The sequence below is a fragment of the Cherax quadricarinatus genome, chromosome 57 (assembly GCF_038502225.1).
Source record: "Cherax quadricarinatus isolate ZL_2023a chromosome 57, ASM3850222v1, whole genome shotgun sequence".
Taxonomy (NCBI): Eukaryota; Metazoa; Arthropoda; class Malacostraca; order Decapoda; family Parastacidae; genus Cherax; species Cherax quadricarinatus.
In genome coordinates this window covers 3,888,885-3,913,974 of record NC_091348.1, presented here as the reverse complement: position 1 = coordinate 3,913,974, position 25,090 = coordinate 3,888,885, and the positions used below count along the sequence as shown (strand labels likewise).

Here is a 25,090-nt window from a genome sequence, read left to right as displayed (position 1 = left end):
TCTTTCATCACCTAATCTTTTTGTTATCCTCATAACCTTACTCTTTCCTGTATTCACTTTCAATTTTCTTCTTTTGCACACCCTACCAAATTCATCCACCAATCTCTGCAACTTCTCTTCAGAATCTCCCAAGAGCACAGTGTCATCAGCAAAGAGCAACTGTGACAACTCCCACTTTATGTGTGATTCTTTATCTTTTAACTCCACGCCTCTTGCCAAGACCCTCGCATTTACTTCTCTTACAACCCCATCTATAAATATATTAAACAACCACGGTGACATCACACATCCTTGTCTAAGGCCTACTTTTACTGGGAAATAATCTCCCTCTTTCCTACATACACTAACTTGAGCCTCACTATCCTCGTAAAAACTCTTCACTGCTTTCAGTAACCTACCTCCTACACCATACACCTGCAACATCTGCCACATTGCCCCCCTATCCACCCTGTCATACGCCTTTTCCAAATCCATAAATGCCACAAAGACCTCTTTAGCCTTATCTAAATACTGTTCACTTATATGTTTCACTGTAAACACCTGGTCCACACACCCCCTACCTTTCCTAAAGCCTCCTTGTTCATCTGCTATCCTATTCTCCGTCTTACTCTTAATTCTTTCAATAATAACTCTACCATACACTTTGCCAGGTATACTCAACAGACTTATCCCCCTATAATTTTTGCACTCTCTTTTATCCCCTTTGCCTTTATACAAAGGAACTATGCATGCTCTCTGCCAATCCCTAGGTACCTTACCCTCTTCCATACATTTATTAAATAATTGCACCAACCACTCCAAAACTATATCCCCACCTGCTTTTAACATTTCTATCTTTATCCCATCAATCCCGGCTGCCTTACCCCCTTTCATTTTACCTACTGCCTCATGAACTTCCCCCACACTCACAACTGGCTCTTCCTCACTCCTACAAGATGTTGTTCCTCCTTGCCCTATACACGAAATCACAGCTTCCCTATCTTCATCAACATTTAACAATTCCTCAAAATATTCCCTCCACCTTCCCAATACCTTTAACTCTCCATTTAATAACTCTCCTCTCCTATTTTTAACTGACAAATCCATTTGTTCTCTAGGCTTTCTTAACTTGTTAATCTCACTCCAAAACTTTTTCTTATTTTCAACAAAATTTGTTGATAACATCTCACCCACTCTCTCATTTGCTCTCTTTTTACATTGCTTCACCACTCTCTTAACCTCTCTCTTTTTCTCCATATACTCTTCCCTTCTTGCATCACTTCTACTTTGTAAAAACTTCTCATATGCTAACTTTTTCTCCCTTACTACTCTCTTCACATCATCATTCCACCAATCGCTCCTCTTCCCTCCCACACCCACTTTCCTGTAACCACAAACTTCTGCTGAACACTCTAACACTACATTTTTAAACCTACCCCATACCTCTTCGACCCCATTGCCTATGCTCTCATTAGCCCATCTATCCTCCAATAGCTGTTTATATCTTACCCTAACTGCCTCCTCTTTTAGTTTATAAACCTTCACCTCTCTCTTCCCTGATGCTTCTATTCTCCTTGTATCCCATCTACCTTTTACTCTCAGTGTAGCTATAACTAGAAAGTGATCTGATATATCTGTGGCCCCTCTATAAACATGTACATCCTGGAGTCTACTCAACAGTCTTTTATCTACCAATACATAATCCAACAAACTACTGTCATTTCGCCCTACATCATATCTTGTATACTTATTTATCCTCTTTTTCTTAAAATATGTATTACCTATAACTAAACCCCTTTCTATACAAAGTTCAATCAAAGGACTCCCATTATCATTTACACCTGGCACCCCAAACTTACCTACCACACCCTCTCTAAAAGTTTCTCCTACTTTAGCATTCAGGTCGCCTACCACAATTACTCTCTCACTTGGTTCAAAGGCTCCTATACATTCACTTAACATCTCCCAAAATCTCTCTCTCTCCTCTGCATTCCTCTCTTCTCCAGGTGCATACACGCTTATTATGACCCACTTCTCGCATCCAACCTTTACTTTAATCCACATAATTCTTGAATTTACACATTCATATTCTCTTTTCTCCTTCCATAACTGATCATTCAACATTACTGCTACCCCTTCCTTTGCTCTAACTCTCTCAGATACTCCAGATTTAATCCCATTTATTTCCCCCCACCAAAACTCCCCTACCCCCTTCAGCTTTGTTTCGCTTAGGGCCAGGACATCTAACTTCTTATATAAATTAAAAAAAAAATATAAAGAAAAAAAGGAATATCGGTAACACTTCTGCAAGTGGCAGGACTCGATGCTGCCATCAGTGAGCATCCAGCGCCATCAGGTGAGCATCCGGTCTTATATTTCGGTAAGTACTGGTCCTAATTTTTTTTGTTTTGGTCTTATAACACAGAAAATTGCCCTCTATAATTAATTTTTTTTTTTTCAAAATATTCGGAGCACTGCATGAGTCAACGTAGACCTACATTTGGACAATTTAAGGGTTAAAAGGTATACCTGGTGCATCACTGGTGCTTGGAGCAAGCGGGTCTTCTAGCTGCTCAGAGGACAGAGGACAATCACCCACTGAGGATGACTCTTGAATGTGATCTGTTAAATCTTCCCCTGACCCTGGCCTGGTCAACAATAAATCATGTGTGAGGTCTTCATCTGACGACATCTGAAAAATATTACAATATATTACAATATGCTGCAACACAGGAAAGACAGTCTTAGCCAAGAGATCACTGAATTAGTAAGTTTATTCAGGAATACACAAATACAGTTACATAGAATTATCATACATAGCAGCATATATGTAGAGAACCTAGGATAACCCAAAAAAGTCAGAGTGACTTGTTTCCATTAGGGTCCTTTAGAGCAAAAACTTAGGATGTCACACTTAACAGAACAAAGGGAACAAAGGGCCATACAGGATATTGCAAGAAACCCAAAATATTTCAATTACTATGCAAAATCAAAGCTAAGAACTACCTGTAGAATGGGATCATTATTGAGAGGAGATTCGTACACTGACAATGAACAGGTAAAAGAGTGAAATCAAATAAAAATAAAAATCTTTATTTCCTTGTAAACCTTGCAATGTGTGGTTTGCATGTTATAAAATATTTATTACAAAGAAGGCCACTAGCATGCCTAGGCATTTTGGGAAGACTAATTCTTACTCTATATTGAAATAGGTTATGGAGAAGTATATATGAGCGTTCAGCAACCCACTAAATGATAGCAAGGTAGAAAATGCAGAAACATTTTTCACCAGCAGAAGGCTGTGCAGACCAAATGACATTAGTATAACTCCCATGGATTTCAAAAAAGAGATGGATAACATGCCCACCCACTCAGCACCTGGACCAGATTCATGGAATGCCCTATTTATAAAGAAGTGCAGAGTACCACTAGCATGAGCCCTCAGTATTCTTTGAAGAGCTTAGATCTAGCTGAAATACTGGAGGCCTTAACCTTTTGACTGCCGAGACCCCAAATCCTAAAGTGTCTGTCGCAAAACAGTAAAAAAAAAAAAAAAAAAAAAAAAAATCTTGTGAAATAAGAGAATCTTTTCCCGGTGGTAATGACACCAAAAGCATGAAATTTGATGGAAAACTTATGGAATTACGTTCTTACGAAGTTTGTGATATCGGAGATATATACGCATCGGCAATTTTGACCACTTTGAGCCCTATTTTCAGCCAATTCCATTGTTCCAGTCGACCAAACTCATAGCAATTTCTTTAGAACTCCACTTGTTCTATCAAATGATTACAAGAAACCGCCCATTTAGCAATTTCAACTACCCAATAAAGTGGTTAGAAATTGGCCATTTGGCCAATTTCACACACATTAAAAAAGATGCCATTTTCAAAATAGGGTCCAGAATAAACAATGTAGGCATTCCAGGTACTAATATAACATTTTCTCTGTTCATAAGTCATTGTCTCCAGGCCCCTCTTATATTACTCTTGCTTTCTATTTTGAATTTTTATTCAAACAAAAAAAAAGATTTACTGTTATGCAGATTACTGCATTATTGTAATTCTTTCAACACACCGGCCGTATCCCACCAAGGCAGGGTGGCCCAAAAGGAAAAACGAAAGTTTCTCCTTTTACATTTAGTAATATATACAGAAGAATAGGTTACTAGCCCCTTGCTCCCGGCATTTTAGTCGCCTCTTACAACACGCATGGCTTATGGAGGAAGAATTCTATTCCACTTCCCCATGGAGATAAGAGGAAATAAACAAGAATAAGAACTAGAAAGAAAATAGAAGAAAACCCAGAGGGATGTGTGTATATACAGTATATGCTTGTACATGTATGTGTAGTGTGACCTAAGTGTAAGTAGAAGTAGCAAGACGTACCTGAAACCTTGCATATTTATGAGACAGAAAAATGGACACCAGCAATCCTACCATCATGTAAAACAATTACAGGCTTTCGTTTTACATTCACTTGGCAGGACGGTAGTACCTTCCTGGGCGGTTGCTGTCTGCCAATCTACTACCTGTAATAAGTGTAATAATTGTATAAATAATGTCAACCCATTTGTGACTGTGTATTAGAATGGCTAGTTGGACACTTATTGGAAGGTGACGTCATTTGTTTACTCTTGAACATCGGCAAAATTCGAACATTTCTGCTACTTTGAGCTCAATTTCAAGGTCCTTTTCATCGTGAAACTAATCAAAATCATCTCTATTTCTGTTATATGTTTTCCATTCTATCAAATGAAACCAAGAAAACCCAAATACAACCATAAACACTATATAAAAATGTGCCTCAAATTTAGCATTTTAATCCAAAAACATGGTTGGAGTTTTTTCTCTTTTCTCATTATGCAGTGTGTGCTGCAGGATTTTTTTTTACACTGCACACACTGACCACACACATGCATTCTCTCACATGTGGACCTACCAACTTTCTCCCGCTTAATCTGAAGCCGCTAGAATTTTGGCGCATTAATATGTCACCGACATTGGCACTAGCTAAAAATTAGACCAGTAGCCCTAACTTCTCACATCATAAAAATCTTGGAAAGAGTGATGAGACGGCAGATTACAAATTTCATGGACCAGCACACCCAGCATAACCCAAACCACCATGGGTTTAGAGCAGGACGATCTTGCCTGCCACAGCTGCTGAACCATTATGACAGAATTACAGAGGCGCTGGAAGACGACCAAAACGCACATGTGACTTACACAGATTTTGCAAAGGCATTTGACAAATGCGATCTTGGAGCAATAGCGCACAAAATGAGGGCTATGGGCATTACGGGGAAGGTAGGCATATGGATTTTCAGGTTCCTAACACACACAACACAAAGTAGTAGCAAGCAGAGCAGGTATCCCCCTGTGTTTAACTAGAGAAAACGTAATTCTTCCGACACTACCTACACAGCCGCTTTGTAAACAAATCTCATATTTACGTCAATTTTTATTCTGCGAGTGCATGTATCATGTTTATATGCAATGTAACACGTTTATATAATTTTGAGGAAAATATCATAGATGGATTAATGAAAATGTCTATATTAATGTAAAATAAGACATTTAATGTGCCCAAGAGTGATGATTATTACATACTATTGGCGTCATGAGTAGAGAGACTCTTAGCGATTTTAATGTGTACCTGCACACCAGCACAGTAAGTATATTTAGGTACAGGTACACAAGTATAATTACCTACCCAAAACAGTACTGCCCTACACCCAATTGTAGCATTCTCATACTGTAAACTACTTTCAGCAAATCACAATGTTATATTCCCATAATATAATTTCAATATTTACTATTGAAACTACAGGTCTCCCTCAACATTCGCAAGTGTTAGGGGATCAAGAGCCTCACGAATGTTCATCAGTCCAAAAAAGAGGAAGGCGTAAGGAGAGGAGGAGAATGAGGTAATCAGCGAATGTTTCAGGTAGAATGTACCCCGTAATATATTGTAGGGAAATACAATACAATACTGCTTCCTTAACTTGTTGAACCATGAACAATCAAAATACATGAAAATGTTGTAAATTGTACTAAATACATACATGTTATGGTTTAACCCTTTGACTGTTTCAGGCCCCTCTCTGAAACTGTCATTCTATGTCGCCAAATATTCGAAAAAAAAAATTATTTTTTCTTATGAAAATGTTAGGAATATTTTTAGTAGTGTTTTAAGCCTAAAAAAAAATTTTGCCATCAGTACTTACCGAGATATAGAGCCGCAAAGTTTGCAGAAAGTGACGTGCATACGGCAACAGCGGCGACCGCCGCCCACCCGGTATTCTTTTATTTACTCTAATTCAAAGGTTTCTTGCATTTTTCAATACAGTGGACCCCCGGTTAACGATATTTTTTCACTCCAGAAGTATGTTCAGGTGCCAGTACTGACCGAATTTGTTCCCAAAAGGAATATTGTGAAGTAGATTAGTCCATTTCAGACCCTCAAACATACACGTACAAACGCACTTACATAAATACACTTACATAATTGGTCGCATTCGGAGGTGATCGTTATGTGGGGGTCCACTGTATTTTTCTGTTCCAGGCAACTTATGTGGCCTGTGAGACCAATGTAAGGTGCATTCTTCAAATATACACTCATTGTTTACAACACAATAACAGAACAAACTATCACTATTAGTTTGTGTATACACTTTGTTTACACAAACAAACAATACAAAACAATGTTTATTACTATTGTTCCATAATATATATACATATGTACAGTCACTAAACATGTTCCTAGAACTGCTGCAGCTTGTGGAACTCTTTGAAACATGGGTATATGCAGAGGGGCACTTCACACTCCTCACACATAAAACGAGTGTCTCTGCGTGTTTGTGGGCGTTTTGTGGTATGCATACATACATAACACCTGCTCTGAGCATTTTTCTTGGCAGTAGTAGGAGGCAGTTGTATGGGGTAGTGATCACCAGGCCTCAAACGAGTTGCTCCTTGGTACTTTGCAATTATTTGTCTGATTACTGACAGGCTAAATTCACCATATTTTGGTGTTTTGTTGGTCTTCAACTTGTATATGTTATAAGCATTTAGCATAGAGATATCAACAAGATGGAAAAAAAGTTTGATATACCACTTATAACTCTTGCGTACACAGTCTGCAAACCCAATCTGCATGTCACATTTGTCCACTAAGCGCATATTGAGGTTGTAGTCCATGACAGCTGCAAGCTTTAGAATGGGTTCATTGGTTTCTGTTGTCCCTGCCACTGGGTACCATTTCGTTTCTGTGAACTGATGTCAACAATGTGACATCACGTTTGTCATGCCACCGAAATGCCATGATGTCATTGGCAGCAAAGGCTTGCACCTCACCTCTGCGAGTGCCAGCGTTGAACCTTGGCATATGTTTACAATTACCACGCGCTGTGCCACACACGTCTGTCGAGTTCACTCGCAAGAAATCACTGAGTAAGGGGCTGTGTACCAGTTATCAGTAAATAACATATGCCCCTTACCAAGATATGGTTCCATCATTGTTCGAACCACATCACCAAAGATACCCAATAACTTCATGGTATCTCTCAAAGTATTACTGCCAGTGTACACAATGATATCCAAAACTAGACCACTTCTGCAATCACACAGTACAAATAGCTTTATACCAAAGCGTTTCCTCTTGCTTGGTATATATTGCTTGAATGAGAGTCTTCCTTTGAATAAAATCAAGGACTCATCAATAACAAGCTTCCTGAAGGGATAAAAATACATGCAGCACTTTTGTTTCAGGTACATAAACACATTTCTGATCTTATATAACCTGTCGCTTTGTCAGGCCTGGTTTTGTCTGAAAAGTGTAACATATGTAACAGTATCAGGAAACGATTGACACCTATAATGTCACTAAAACCTGGAGTTGAAATCAGGCGTTCTGTTGCCCAGTATGTGGTGACAGTGTGCTTATACACATGTGGCATAAGAATTATTGTGGCAAAAAACAGGTACATCTCTGCCACAGTTGTCTCCTTCCACTTGTGTAGCCGTGATTTTGGTGAGAGAATTGTATTTGCCATGGTGTAATCACAGTATGTGTTTGTTTCCCTGACAATGATGTCCATCAGGGGTTCATCGAAGAATAACTCAAAGCAGTCCAGTTCACTGGCATTGTTCCCAAGTGGACAAGATGGCTTTATTCCACTTTGTGTTTCATCAAAGTCATGGGGACTGGGAACAAACTCGTCACCGTCCTGCCAATCCCAGATGCGGTCTGCTGGTGGGGTCTGGATATTGTACCGTGGTTGTGGTTGTGCAGGTTGTGGTGGTGCAGGTTGTGGGAGTGTGGGGTAGGGTGAGGTTGGTGGTTGTGCTGCGTCAGCAGCGTGGGTAGTAGCGTAGCCCGCTGATGGTGCCATATGGGCCGTGCCACCCTCACTATCACCACCACTACCTCCTCCCTCACTGTCACCATTCATACCCATCATTACAATATCGTCATCTTCACTATCAGGTCGTGGTGTAGGGCCACGGGATGTGCTCCCAGAGTTTCTCCTTTCCCTTGGAACAACATATGAAACACTACCAGACCGCATGCTACGTCGTACATACTGCCGCTTCACTGGGGAATATTCACTCTCACTGTCACTAGAACTGCTTTCAATGACCTTGAAATCACTATCACTATCACTGCTATCATCTGGGTGTTGTACACGACCAAATAGTTTCCTCTTTCGTCCTGGCACAGGCGAACGTGAACGTGAACAAGCCGGCACAGCACCAGAGGTGGAAGGTTGTGGGTCATCTGGGTTTTCATCACTAATTACGTTATCCTGGGCACTTTTTCTGGTAACACTCGCTTCAAAACCCTGGAATTCACTGTCACTGACATTTTCATCGCTGTTAGAGCTATCATTTGGGAACAAAAGACCTCCAATCCGCCGAGGAGTGAGGAACTTCTTACCGAGAGGCATGGTGAAAATGGACTAACAACATGGCGTTCCCACAATGCACCGCTGGGTCCCAGATTTTTTTCACAGGGTGCACACCAACCACTGAGACCCATTCTCTCTCGTGTAGGCCTACCAGGCCTTTGGCGCTTGATTTGAAGCCGCTAGAATTTGTGCGTATAAATACATCAGAAACATTGGCTCGTAAGATGTATTTATACGTCGGAAACAGTCAAAGGGTTAATAACATGTTTATTTTTTTATTAGCACACTGGCCGATTCCCACCAAGGCAGGGTGGCCTGAAAAAGAAAAATCTTTCACCATCACTCACTCCATCACTGTCTTGCCAGAAGGATGCTTTACACTACAGTTTTTAAACTGCAACATTAACATCCCTCCTTCAGAGTACAGGCACTGTACTTCCCATCTCCAGGACTCAAGTCCGGCCTGCCGGTTTCCCTGAATCCCTTCATAAATGTTACTTTGCTCACACTCCAACAGCACGTCAAGTATTAAAAACTATTTGTCTCCATTCACTCCTATCAAACACGCTCACGCATGCCCGCTGGAAGTCCAAGCCCCTTGCACACAAAACCTCCTTTACCCCCTCCCTCCAACCTTTCCTAGGCCGACCCCTACCCCGCCTTCCTTCCACTACATACTGATACACTCTTGAAGTCATTCTGTATCGCTCCATTCTCTCTACATGTCTGAACCACCTCAACAGCCCTTCCTCAGCCCTCTGGATAACAGTTTTGGCAATCCCACACCTCCTCCTAACTTCCAAACAACGAATTATCTGCATTATATTCACACCACACATTGCCCTCAGACATGACATCTCCACTGCCTCCAGCCTTCTCGCTGCAACATTCATCACCCATGCCTCACACCAATCTCTGCAACTTCTCTTCAGTATCTCCAAAGAGCACAGTGTCATCAGCAAAGAGCAACTGTGACAACGCCCACTTTTTGTGCGGTTCTTTATTTTTTAACTCCACGCCTCTTGCCAAGACCCTCGCATTCACTTCTCTTACAACCCCATCTATAAATACATTAAACAACCACGGTGACATCACACATCCTTGTCTAAGGCCTACTTTTACTGGGAAATAATCTCTCTTTCCTACATACTCTAACTTGAGCCTCACTATCCTCGTAAAAACTTTTCACTGCTTTCAGTAACCTACCCCTATACCATACACCTGCAACATCTGCCACATTGCCCCCCTATCCACCCTGTCATACGCCTTTTCCAAATCCATAAATGCCACAAAAACCTCTTTAGCCTTATCTAAATACTGTTCACTTACATGTTTCACTTTAAACACCTGGTCCACACACCCCCTACCTTTCCTAAAGCCTCCTTGTTCATCTACTATCCTATTCTCCGTCTTACTCTTAATTCTTTCAATAATAACTACCATATACTTTACCAGGTATACTCAACAGACTTATCCCCCTATAATTTTTGCACTCTCTTTTGTCCCTTTTGCCTTTATACAAAGGAACTATGCATGCTCTCTGCCAATCCCTAGGTACCTTACCCTCTTCCATACATTTATTAAATAATAGCACCAACCACTCCAAAACTATATCCCCACCTGCTTTTAACATTTCTACCTTAATCCCATCAATCCCAGCTGCCTTACCCCCTCTCATTTTGCCTACTGCCTCATGAACTTTCCCCACACTCACAACTAGCTCTTCCTCACTCCTACAAGATGTTATTCCTCCTTGCCCTATACACGAAATCACAGCTTCCCTATCTTCATCAACATTTAACAATTCCTCAAAATAATCCCTCCATCTTCCCAATACCTCTAACTCTCCTCTCCTATTTTTAACTGACAAATCCATTTGTTCTCTAGGCTTCCTTAACTTGTTAATCTCACTCCAAAACTTTTTCTTATTTTCAACAAAATTTGTTGATAACATCTCACCCACTCTCTCATTTGCTCTCTTTTTACATTGCTTCACCACTCTCTTATCCTCTCTCTTTTTCTCCATATACTCTTCCCTCCTTGCATCACTTCTACTTTGTAAAAACTTCTCATATGCTAACTCTTTCTCCCTTACTACTCTCTTTACATCATCATTCCACCAATCGCTCCTCTTCCCTCCCGCACTCCCTTTCCTGTAACCACAAACTTCTGCTGAACACTAACACTACATTTATAAACCTACCCCATACCACTTCGATCCCACTGCCTATGCTCTCATTAGCTCATCTATCCTCCAATAGCTGTTTATATCTTACCCTAACTGCCTCCTCTTTTAGCTGATAAACCTTCACCCCTCTCTCCCCTGATGCTTCTTTTCTCCTTGTATCCCATCTACCTTTTACTCTGTGTAGCTACAACTAAAAAGTGATCTGATATATCTGTGGCCCCTCTATAAACATGTACATCCTCAAGTCTACTCAACAGTCTTTTATCTACCAATACATAATCCAACAAATTACTGTTATTTCGCCCTACATCATATCTTGTATACTTATTTATCCTCTTTTTCTTAAAATGTGTATTACCTATAACTAAACCCCTTTCTATACAAAGTTCAATCAAAGGTCTCCCATTATCATTTACACCTGGCACCCCAAACTTACCTACCACACCCTCTCTAAAAGTTGCTCCTATTTAGCATTCAGGTCCCCTACCACAATTACTCTCTCACTTGGTTCAAAGGTTCCTATACATTCACTTAACATCTCCCAAAATCTCTCTCTCTCTCCTCTACATTCCTCTCTTCTCCAGGTGCATACACGCTTATTATGACCCACCTTTCGCATCCAACCTTTGCTTTAATCCACATAATTCTTGAATTTACACATTCATATTCTCTTTTCTCCTTCCATAACTGATCCTTCAACATTATTGCTACCCCTTCCTTTGCTCTAACTCTCTCAGATACTCCAGATTTAATCCCATTTATTTCCCCCCACCGAAACTCCCCTACCCCCTTCAGCTTTGTTTCGCTTAGGGCCAGGACATCAAACTTCTTTTCATTCATACCATCAGCAATCATCTGTTTCTTGTCATCCGCACTACATCCACGCACATTCAAGCATCCCAGTTTTATAAAGTTTTTCTTCTTCTCTTTTTTAGTAAATGTCTACAGGAGAAGGGGTTACTAGCCCATTGCTCCCGGCATTTTAGTCGCCTCATGCGACACGCATGGCTTACGGAGGAAAGATTCTTTTCCACTTCCCCATGGACAATAGAAGAAATAAAGAACAAGAACTATTTAGAGAAAGGAGAAAAACCTAGATGTATGTATAGTATATATATATGCATGTGCATGTCTGTGAAGTGTGACCAAAGTGTACGTAGGAGTAGCAAGATATCCCTGTTATCTAGCGTGTTTATGAGACAGAAAAAGACACCAGCAATCCTACCATCATGTAAAACAGTTACAGGTTTCTGTTTCACAGTCATCTGGCAGGATGGTAGTACTTCTCTGGGTGGTTGCTGTCTACTAACCTACTACCTGTAATAATAATAATAATAAATAATAGTATTAATATTATATGTATAATAATAATAATGTACCATATAATAATTATAATAACAGACGGCTTCAAAAGGCCGTCAGTAGATGGCAGTGTTTGCCACAACAAAGAGGGAGTGGTTGTGGCCGCCTCCAGCTGTTACATAATGAGATACGTATTTTCATTCTAGAGTATATATCAGGTTTCTATGTTATTTATATTGTTTATTATGTCATACTAGATGTACTGTGATAGGTAAATAAGCCGTACAGATGATATTAGCAAAATTATTCATGGAGTATTTTGTCTGGTCTCCAGCCAAACTCTCGTCCGCCGGCGATACCACTACATGAATGACATTTTATTCATTCTAGAGTATATATCAGCTTTCTATGTTATTTATATTGTTTATTATGTCATATTAGATGGATTGTGGTAGATAAATAAGCCGTAAAGTTGATATTAGAAATTAATGAAGTACAGTGGAATCTCAAATTTTGAACTTAATCCATTCCAGGAGCTAGTCCTAAATTTGAAAATTTGAAAAGCAAAATTTCCCATAAGAAATAATGGAAATACAACTAATCCATTCCAGAAACCCAAAAACATTCACAAAAAAAAAAAAAAAAATTATATATATATATATATATATATATATATATATATATATATATATATATATATATATATATATATATATATATATATATATATATATATATATATATATATATATATATATATATATATATATATATATATATATATATATATATATATATATATATATATATATATATATATATATATATATATTATATATATTATATATATATATATATATATATATATATATATATATATATATATATATATATATATATATATATATAATTAACCCTTAAATGGTCCAAACGTATATATATGTTTTTTCAACATCTGAAAGTATGTAAAAAAAATGTAGATCTTCTTTTTGTTTTACATTTGAAAACGTGTAAAAAAAAACTTTATCTACATTTTTTTTGTTACATTCGAAAATGTTAAAAAAAGTAGATCTACTTGTGTAGCACTACGAATTTGAACGACGATTTGTTTGGACCATTTAAGGGTTAATTAGTTTTACATACGCACAACAAATATAGTGTACAATTATGTACACCTACCATCCGACTTACAACGTGCTTGACATATGACCATTCGACTTACGACCATGTTTTTTATGCCAAATTTCTGGGAAATAAACAACTGCTTGTGTTGTACACAGTGTTTATCCTAAACCTTACAGTATAAAATACAGTACTAACAGCATAAAAAGTAAAGTAAAAAATGATATATCAGAATACAATAACAAAATAAAGTCATTACAAAAATGTGATGTTGATATTCAGTAGTAAGGTTTGAGTTATGTCCATTTCGACTTGTGACCGGTTTGTCGGAACCGAACTCGGTCGTAAGTCGGATGCTACCTGCATTAATAAATTTAAATAAACATATAAAATAACATTTTTACTTACCTTTATTGAAGATTGGTGATGGCATCTGGAAGATAGGGAGGGAGGGAGGGAGGGAGTTGGAGGTTAGTGTTTGGAAGGGAAATCCCCTCCATAAGGACTTAAGGTATCAAAGCCCTCTCTGGGGTTATTTCCCTTCTCTGTCTTGATTTGTTCATTCTTTGCCAAGATAGAGGCGATGATCGACCTGTTTTACCCATACATCCTGGCAAGCTCAACAAGTTTCACACCACTCTCATACTTCTGTATTATTTCCTTCTTCACATCTATGGTATTTCTCACTTTCTTTACCACAGGGGTACCACTAGCAAGTTTCTTTGGGCTTATGGTAGCTTATTTCACAGTCCCACAAGCACTAAACACAATGAATTAATTGTAAAATGTTTGAATGAGAGCACAGGTTAGTGTTCACTCAAGCATCAACAAAGCCAGACTGGCTCACAGTGCCTGTGCGGGGACGCGAACAGAGCGAGCTGGCGGACAGGTTCGGTACCTGGCGGTTTGAAAATAGGGGTGAGTTCAATAATAGGGACAAAGTTGGTTCGAAAAAAGCGGTAGATTTTCGAAGAGTTCAATAAGTGATACGTTCGAAATTTGAGGTTCCACTGGAATAGATTAATTGCATTTCAATTAATTTAAATGGGGAAAATTGACTCTGCAAACGAGCAAATCCAGATGTGAGCAAGGTCATGGAATGGATTAACCCTTTGACTGTCGAAGGGCCCAATCCTGAAGTTGCTCCTGGTGTCGCAAAATATTCGAAAAAAAAAAAAAAATATTTTTTCTTATGAAATGATAGAGAATCTTTTCCCGATTGTAGAGACACCAAAAAAACGAAATTTGATGGAAAACTGACGGAATTACGCTCTCGCGAAGTTAGCGACTTCGGCGATATTTAAAAATCGGCAATTTCGCCCACTTTGAGCCCTATTTTCGGCTAATTCCGTCATTCCAGTCAACCAAACTCATAACTATTTCTTCAGAACTCTATTTTTTCTATCGATTGAGCACAAGAAACTGCCCATTTACCGATTTCAACTACCCAATAACATGGTCAGAAATTTGCAATTTGGCCAATTTCACGAAAATTAAAAAATACGACAATTTCAAAATAAGATCCAGAATGAACAATGCAGACATTCCTGGCTCTAAAATAAGATTTTCTTTGTTCATCAGTCATGTCTCCGGGTCCCTGTGATATTACTCTTGCTTTTTATTTTGAAATTTTATTCAAACAAAAAATAGAAGATTTACTGTTATGCAGACTACTGCAATACTGTAATAATTGTAAAAATTACATCAACCCATTCATGACTGCGTATTAGAATGGCTATTTGGACATTTATTGGACAATGACATCATTTGTTTACTTTTGAACATCGGCAAAAATCAAACATTTCCTGTACTTTGTGCTCCATTTCCAGGTTCTTTTTATAGTAAAATTAATCAAAATCACCTCCATTTCTATAATATAGTTTCCATTCTATCAAATGAGACCATGAAAACGAGAATACAACCACAAATACTATACGAAAATAGACCACAAAGTCGGCATTTTAATTAAAAAAAAAACGGTCGGAGTTTTTTTTTTCTCATTATGCACTGCGTGCTCCAGGATTTTTTTTATGTGGTGCACACTGACCACACAGACCCATTCTCTCACATGTGGGCCTACTAGCTTTCTCCTGCCTGATTTGAAGCCGCTAGAATTTATGAGTATATATAAGTCAAACACGGTACCTCACAAACGTATATATACGGCCGCGACAGTCAAAGGGTTAAACTCATAAGTAGAAGTTCCACTATATTTTCGTATGGTTTTTATGGTAGTATTCTTGTTTTTTTTGTTCTCAATTGATAAAATGGAAGATACATTACAGAAAAAGATATGATTTTTATTGCTTTCACAATGAAAAGTACCATGAAACTGCGCTCACAGTAGCGGCAATGTTCCATTCTTTAGCGATATTCAAGAGTAAACAAATGACGTCATTGCCTAACATGTGCGCGCCTGCCAGTCCAAATTCTAATACGCAGTCAAGAATGGGTTGACATTACTTATAAAATTTTTACAATAATGCAGTAGTCTGCATAACAGTAAATCTTCTATTTTTTGTGTGAATAAAAATTTCAAATGGTAAGCAAGAGTAATATAAGAGGGGTATGGAGCCGTGACTAATGAACAGAGAAAATGTTATTTTAGTGCCAGGAATGTCTGCATTCTGGACCCTATTTTGAAATTGGCTTTTGAAATTTGTGTGAATTTGGCCAAACTGCCAATTTCTGACCACTTTATTGGGTAGATGAAATAGGTGAAGGGGTGGTTTCTTGTACTACTCAATCGACAGAATAGAAGTAAATAAGTTTATTCAGGTATACACAAATACAGTTACATAGATTATCATACATAGCAGCATATGTACAGAGAACCTAGGATAACCCAAAAAAGGCAGACAGTGACTTATTTCCAGTACTGTACCTGGCTTGAGCTTGCCATATATGATTTTTGGTAAATGTTTTTTTTTTCTCTCATTTGTTTGTTGGGCTATCTTATTGAAACTTGGGCAATGTATGATGTAAAGAAGCTTCTTAACTTACACCAAAAGTGAAAAAAAAGAAAAAGAACAGACGATAAAGAAGGGAGTTCACCTCTCAGCCATTAGTCGCCTCTTTGCGGTATATTTTCGTATGGTTTTTATGGCTGTACAGTGGACCCCCGGTTCACGATATTAATCCATTCCTGAGAGCTCATCATAAACCAAAATTATCGGAAAGCGAATCAATTTTCCCCCATAAGAAATAATGGAAATCAAATTAATCCGTGCAAGACACCCAAAAGTATGAAAAAAAAATTTTTTTATCACATGAAATATTAATTTTAATACACACAAACTGAAGAAGACATGCACAGTTACATGACACTTACCTTTATTGAAGATCTGGTGATGATTGATGGGATGGGAGGAGGGGAGAGTGTGGACAGTCTTAGTGTTTAGAAGGGGAATCCCCTTCCATTAGGACTTGAGGTAGCAAGTCCTTTTCTGGGGTTACTTCCTTTCTTTTTTTAATGCCACTAGGACCAGCTTGAGAGTCACTGGACTTCTGTCGCACAACATATCTGTTCATAGAGGCCTGTACCTCTCGTTCCTTTATGACTTTCCTAAAGTGTTTCACATTGTCAGTGTAATAGTCACCAGCATGGCTTGCAATAGCTGTGTGAGGGTGATTTTCATCACCCTTTTCACAAATGATCGCTTGAGAGATGCTATCTCCTATCTGTTTTTCATTTATCCACACCAATAACAGTCTCTCAACATTTTCTAACATTTGTGGTCACTGTTTCGTAATCACAGTTGCACCTTTTGCAAGAACAGCTTCCTTGATTGCCGTTTTCCTGCTCACTATAGTAGAGATGGTTGATTGGGGTTTACTATACAACCTGACCAGTTGCGACACACACACACTCCACTTTCGTACTTTGCAATTATCTCTTTCTTCATTTCAACAGTCATTAGCACCCTTGGTCTCGAAGGGTTGGCACTAGGAGCTTTCTTGGGGCCCATGGTGACTTATTTTGCAGAAACAAGCACCAAAAACAGTGATATGGATAATATGGAATGTACAGAAAGTATCCTTAGATGCACGCACACTGGCTGGCTTGTAAACGCTGGTACACACGGGGGAGTTCAGGCCACAAGTGGACACGTCTCGTATGAATTGTATCGCATACCGGAAGCGAGGCAAAATTTTTTCGATCAAATGCATCGGCAACCGAATATATCAGATACCGGTAACATCGGGAACCAGGGGTCCACTGTATTCTCGTTTTTTTTATCTCATTTGATAGAATGGAAGATATACTACAGAAATAGCGGAAATGTTCTATTTTTGCCTATGTTCAATGAACTTTGTTTAAGTCAAGTTGGTTAACTTTATTAAGTGTATTCTAAGCTAACCACTCTGTAATCCGGTAAACTCGGTAATCTAGCACACTACAGGTCCTACTGATGCTGAATTTGTGATGGAGGACCTGTACTGTACAGTTTGGATGAATATAGATGTATTTTATTTCATTTTACCAAGATATAACACAGCCTAACAAACCTTTTCTTAGATTAGCAAATTATCATGACTTATACAATGGACCCCCGACTTACAACAAATTCATTCTAGAAGTGCGTTCGGGTGCCATTACCAAACGAATTTGTTCCCATAAGGAATACATGTACATATTGTAAATTAGATTAGTCCATTTCAGACCCCCAAAAATACACGTACAAAAGCACTTACAAAATTACACTTACATAATTGTTCGAGTTGGGAGCTGATCGTAAGGCAGGGGTCCACTGTATTTGTAAAAACCAATAAATGATTTAATCTTAGTCAAACCAAAATACACAAGCTCCCACAATGTAGCAAAATACTTAGATAGTAGAACAGTAGTCTGCTATGTAATATGCTTTACACAGTTCTCTACACTTTTCTTTGCCTTTGCATTCTGGCTATTTACTGCATTACCCAGAACCCCAGCCTGTCTCAGGCCCCAATACAATTCTACATCAATATGCCAAGTATAGACATAGACTAACTACTATATAATATATCATCTGAACCAAGATCAACAGAAGCATATTAAACACATAAGCAACAAGATTTCTATCACAGGTTTGGCAAGAATGCCAGATGCTACTTCCTATGTTAACTTTAAAACAAAATTAAATTGAAAATGAAAGTAAAGTACATGTATATTTTCAAAAGAGCTAACACTTGCAAAAGTACAAGCTATTTGGAAAGCCACTGATTATGCAAGAGCATTTCAGGCATGCTATTCCTCATCCTCATATCTGACAGAGATGCAAGTCATAGCTCCGTGTCTTCCTTTGCAGATGACACCCGAATTGCCATGACAGTGTCTTCCATCGAAGACATCACAAGACTCCATGCGGACATCAACCAAATCTTCAAATGGGCCACTCAAAACAATATGAAGTTCAATGAAGAGAAATTTCAACTACTCAGATATAGAAAACCTGAGGAAATTTGGGATTTGGGAGGAGTGATAATGACAGAGGATCTCAGCTTCAAAGACCACAACAGTGTATCTACCACATCTGCTAGATAAATAATTGGATGGTTAACGAGAACCTTCAAAACTAGGGACACTAAGACCATGATAATTCTCTTCAGATCGCTTGTTCTCTCTAGGCTGAAATACTGCTGCACACTAACTGCCCTCTTCAGGGCAGGCAAAATTGCTGACCTGGAGTGTACAAAGATCTTTCATGGTACACATAAGTACGATAAAGCACCTAAATTACTGGGAATGGTTAAAGCCCCTTGATTTGTATTTTCTGGAATGCAGGCAAGAGAGATGCATATTATACACTTTGAAAATCCTGGAGGGTTTAGTACCAAACTAGCACGTGAAAATCACTCGCTCCCTACGAAAGCAAAAGACTTGGCATGAGATGCAACATTCCCCCAATGAAAAGCAGGGGTGCCATGAATACATAGAAAGAACACAATAAGTGTCAGGGGCCCAAGACTTTTCAACTGCCTCCCAGCCTACATAAGGGGGATTACCAAAAGACCCGTGGCTATCTTCAAGAAGGCACTGGACAGGCACCTAAAGTCAGTACCTGACCAGCCAAGCTCTAGTTCATACGTTAGTTTGCGTGCAGCCAGCAGTAACAGCCTGGTTGATCAGGCCCTGATCCACCACAAGACCTGGTCTCAGACTGGGCCAAGGGGGTACTGACCCTGAAACCTACTCCACGTATGCTGAAACACAAGGGTCATTAAGATAGCAATCTACCATGACAATAATGCAAAGAATACTATACAGGTACCATCCGACTTACGACCGAGTTCGGTTCCGACCAACCGGCCGTAAGTCGAAATGGATGTAAGTCGAACCTTACTACTGAATATCAACATCACATTTTTGTGATGACTTCATTTTATTGTTTTATTTTGGCATTTCATTTTTTACTTCACTTTTTATGCTGTTAGTACTGTATTTTATACTGTAAGGTTTAGGATAAACAGTGTACAACACAGAGAGTTGTTTATTTCCCAGAAATTTGGCATACAAAACAAGGTCCTAAGTCGAATGGTCGTATGTCAAGCAGGTCGTAAGTTGGATGGTAGGTGTAACAAGAGATTGAATCTAATTTTAAAATGCATATAAAGACAATAAATAAACTTCTAATTCATTACCATGCAAAATCACTAAAGGGGCAGCCTATAAAACTAATATTTTGTTATAGCTATAGGGAAACACTAAACCTGTATGAGTTAAACTAAAATTGTCCAAGTCATATTCACCATTTACCTATTACTCAAGACATACCTAAGCTGAAAAAACGCGAGTTGTAGACCTCATATCATCACAATCAAATTAAGTACTAAACCCAAAAGGGTCATACAGCATAGCCCTCAGGCAGAAATTATATCAAATTATGCACTGAACCTGCATGGGCCCATTAAGCATGTAGACCTCGGATTATTTTTAAGGAGAGTAAACCTGCAGGGGTCATAAAGCACCTGAGAAATGAGAAGAAATCATAAGAACATAAAAACATAAGAAAGAAGGAACACTGCATCAGCCCTACTGGCCCATGTAAGGCAGGTCCAAGTCCCCTACCGGCTTATGCCACTGACCCAACCTAGTCAGGTCCAGGTCTCATCCACTTAAGGAGCATGGCATCAGACCTACTAGCACAAGCTAGTCAGGTCCAACTCACACCCACTCTTGTATTTATGTAACCTATTTTTAAAACTACACAATATTTTAGCGTCAATGACGGTACTCAGGAGTTTGTTCCACTCGTCCACAACTCTATTACCAAACCAGTGCTTTCCTATATCCTTCCTGAATCTGAATTTTTCCAACTTGAAACCACTGCTGCGAGTCCTGTCAGTCCAGCTGAGAGGCCTTCAACACTACGGTTCATGTTACTAACAGTGAACTCCTAAACCCATAAAGATTGTTATTATGGAGGAATGCTAAACCCACTGGAGTTTTAACAGTACCTCAGGTCTGATCCAAGGAAGAGGAGCAGAAGTCCAAACCCTGAGATGAAGGAACCTGCCTTGAGCAGGTTATACAGTGCCTGGGAAGGGGAGAGTATCTCCAGTTCCTGGGATCAAGACTTTTTAATTAACCAGCATCAAACTAAGTAAGTTTATTCAGGTACATATACACAAATAGTTATATAGATTATCATACATAGCAGCATATATGTAGAGAACCTAAGATAACCCAAAAAAGTCAAAGTGACTTATTTCCAGTGGGATCCTTGACTGGTGCATAAGTAATCTTCACTCTGGTTAAACTCGCAATGTAATTACAGACTTTTAGTTCATATTATGTTTGAATGTTGGTACAGACAAACATACACTGGCTTAAATCAAATCAAATCAAAGTGACGATGATTTATCCTTGGGCTGCAGAAAACAATATGAAGTTCAACGATGAGAAATTTCAATTACTCAGATATGGTAAACATGAGGAAATTAAATCTTCATCAGAGTACAAAACAAATTCTGGCCACAAAATAGAGCGAAACACCACCGTCAAAGACCTGGGAGTGATCATGTCGGAGGATCTCACCTTCAAGGACCATAACATTGTATCAATCGCATCTGCTAGAAAAATGACAGGATGGATAATGAGAACCTTCAAAACTAGGGAGGCCAAGCCCATGATGACACTCTTCAGGTCACTTGTTCTATCTAGGCTGGAATATTGCTGCACACTAACAGCACCTTTCAAGGCAGGTGAAATTGCCGACCTAGAAAATGTACAGAGAACTTTCACGGACGCATAACGGAGATAAAACACCTCAATTACTGGGAGCGCTTGAGGTTCCTAAACCTGTATTCCCTGGAATGCAGGAGGGAGAGATACATGATTATATACACCTGGAAAATCCTAGAGGGACTAGTACCGAACTTGCACACGAAAATCACTCACTACGAAAGCAAAAGACTTGGCAGACGATGCACCATCCACCCAATGAAAAGCAGGGGTGTCACTAGCACGTTAAGAGACCATACAATAAGTGTCAGGGGCCCGAGACTGTTCAACTGCCTCCCAGCACACATAATGGGGATTACCAACAGACCCCTGGCAGTCTTCAAGCTGGCACTGGACAAGCACCTAAAGTCAGTTCCTGATCAGCCGGGCTGTGGCTCGTACATTGGTTTGCGTGCAGCCAGCAGCAACAGCCTGGTTGATCAGGCTCTGATCCACCAGGAGGCCTGGTCACAGACCGGGCCGCGGGGGCGTTGACCCCCGGAACTCTCTCCAGGTAAACTCCAGGTAGGATTATCTTAAGTAATTTACACGTTACTATGTATGATAATTGTACCTAAGTGGACCTGAACCTAAATAAACTGACTAGGATAACCCAACACTGCTTCAATATAGCATTTTATTATCACTGGATAATTACAAAAAAAATAAAAATTACCGTGGGACAAAAAACAGCCATCACCTCCCAGTATAAAAAAGTAAAGCTGGCAATGTGTGTGCTTTGTTGATGTTGAGTGAGTACTGAGTGAACGTGAGGAGTGAGTGAATGTTGAATGAGTGTTAGTGAGGTGTGGTAATCAACATTTATGGAGGTCACAATCAAAACAAAGGCCACCATCACCCTAACTACCACCTGTGTGACCTCTTGTTGCCTCCCCTGGCCCAGCCCCGCCGCTCCTACACCTCCACACACACTCTTACATTGCATTCCTGGTGACTAAGAAGATCTAGAGGCCTGCTGGGGGTCAAATATAGTGTGTTAGGAGGGAGCGGCCGGTGCCACAAGCAGGTCCTGGCTGGAGCAGCGCGCGCATGCGCACTCCACAACAACTCTACCATACCTCACACAACTAACTCAAAAATTTTCCCGAATTTTAAAATACTCGGGATATTGTGTCTGAATTTCGTCTCTGAGTAAATAACTCAGTACGGCTGTAACCAGATATAAACATGTAAATAGTTCACTACCACTGTAACTTGCTGAGATATGAAAATTTTGTGGTCCAGTTCCTGGACCCATTTATTTCTCTAATAATTTCACTACTTCCCACAGGATGCGTATCGTCTGCGTAATAACGACGTTAGACTAACTAAACCCTTTGAATCATCACAATAATGGTATAACTTCCTCACAAAGTGAGGAATTTATACCATTGTCTAGATAAAGATATAAATTCCTCAGAGTGAGGAATTAGATATGTGTGCAACACCTGGGTGTCTTTATTCGAGAGGATGATTCTTAATCGTCTCATGCACAGAATTAAACAAAAAAAATTGTCTCCCCGGTTGCATGGCTTCATGCATAGAAGAAGCGTGCATCAACGCATAACTACCTTTCTCACTCAGCACACTGACAGCTCATACAATACCTTCCTTGACCTTAAATCTGCTTTTGATGTAGCCAACCGACATGTAATCATTAATGAACTTGCCAGAATGGATGTTAGAGGATGGCTTCTTCCCTGTATCAAAGGCTACCTGTCCAACAGAAAGTCTTCTGTGTTGTTCCAGAGGCATAAAAGTATAACTAAAGACTTTGAATTAGGAACCCCACAGGGAGGTCTGTGCTTTACTCAAAGCTATGCCTAGCCAGCCCCCATCATTATATGATTAGTTTTGCTGATGATAAATGATTCACACCACCGGATTCTCCAACACCCAAAACATCCTTGGATGATTACCAACAAACTTATTCTCAATATAGACAAAACCTACTTCACACTTTTTGGAAAAGGAGCTTCAAATGTACAGCTAAACATATTGATAAATGGTTCACCTATTTCGAGAGAGGCAGAGGGCAAATTTCTAGGTCTCCACCTTGACTGCAATCTCAAATTTCAGACACACATACAGCATATTTCCAAGTCTCCAGAACAGTAGGCATCCTTCCAAAGATACGGTACTATATACCCAAATCAGCTCTTCTAGCTTTGTACCACTCTCATTTACCCTTACCTCACCTATGGTATTTGTGCATGGGGCTCAACCACAACAAATCACCTTAAGCCTTTAATAACCCAGCAAAAAACTGCAATGCAATTGATTACTAACTCCTGCATTAGACAATACACCCCACCTCTTTTCAAGTCTTGCTAAATATACAAAGCATTCACTAATTATGTGCCTACTACATACACAAAACACTATACTCTAATGTAAACCCTCCTCTCAAACTCCTCCTTGATAACTGTAACAGAACACACAACCATAATACGAGACGGATCACTCTTCGATATCCCTCGTGTTCGTCTCTCCCTATGCAAAAATGTTATGCGCGTAAAAGGCCCAAAGATCTGGAATTCATTGCTAGAACAAAGTAAAGGACCCCTGTCTGCAAATCAGTTTAAGACCCTAATAAGAAATCACCTCATCACCTAAAATTAACCAAACAAACCGTACCTAATTACTACCAGTTTCTCAAAAGCTACTCATATATAAATAACCATAATTTAAACCTAGAAGATGATTGATCACGTTGACCCTGATCTAAACCTCCATTATCTGACACCCAATCAAAACCTATTGGAAAGTAACTGCCTTTATTACACAGCATCACAAGCCAGCACTATCCTAAACAATGTTAAAAGCCTATCAGTACTTAACTACAACATCAGGTCCTTAAGCAAACACTATGATGACCTCCTGGCACTCCTTGAATCACTAAAGACACCCTTCTCCTGCATTATTCTTACTGAGACCTGGCTTAAGCAGGACACAATAGATATCTACCCTCTACCAGGATACACAGCAATTCACAACTGCAGACCAAACCAAGTTGGGGGTGGTATTGCAATCTATTACTCTAATCAATTATCTTGTATTAGCACCACTTGCTTTAGTGATGAATATGGGGAATACATTTTTGCTAATTTTACTGTAAAAAACATTAAGACACCTATAACAATCGGTGCCATTTACCGGATACCTCACACAAACATCCCAAATTTCAGTGAGAAATTAAAGTCACTAATAACAAACAGACAAATGAATAAGCACCACCTTCTCTTAGCTGGAGACTTCAACATCAACCTTGGCTTACTAGATGATCAGCCTGTAACTGATTTCATCAACAATATGAACAACACACTTCTCATACCAACAATAACTAAACCAACCAGGCTCACTGAGACAAGTGCAACCATAA

The 25,090-nt window shown here is 39.2% G+C and overlaps 1 protein-coding gene across 1 annotated transcript in view; it reads right to left on the bottom strand.

Moving 5' to 3' along the window:
* Positions 1-22,768, bottom strand: part of LOC128693452 (uncharacterized) — a 113,280-nt gene extending 90,512 nt beyond the window's left edge. The window contains exons 1-2 of the mRNA XM_070097288.1: positions 22,648-22,768; positions 2,509-2,671 (exon numbers count right to left, since the gene is read on the bottom strand). Of these exons, the coding sequence (XP_069953389.1) occupies positions 2,509-2,671 (163 nt within the window). The 5' untranslated portion in view covers positions 22,648-22,768. The remainder of the gene's footprint in view (positions 1-2,508; positions 2,672-22,647) is intronic.
* Positions 22,769-25,090: the final 2,322 nt, after the last annotated feature.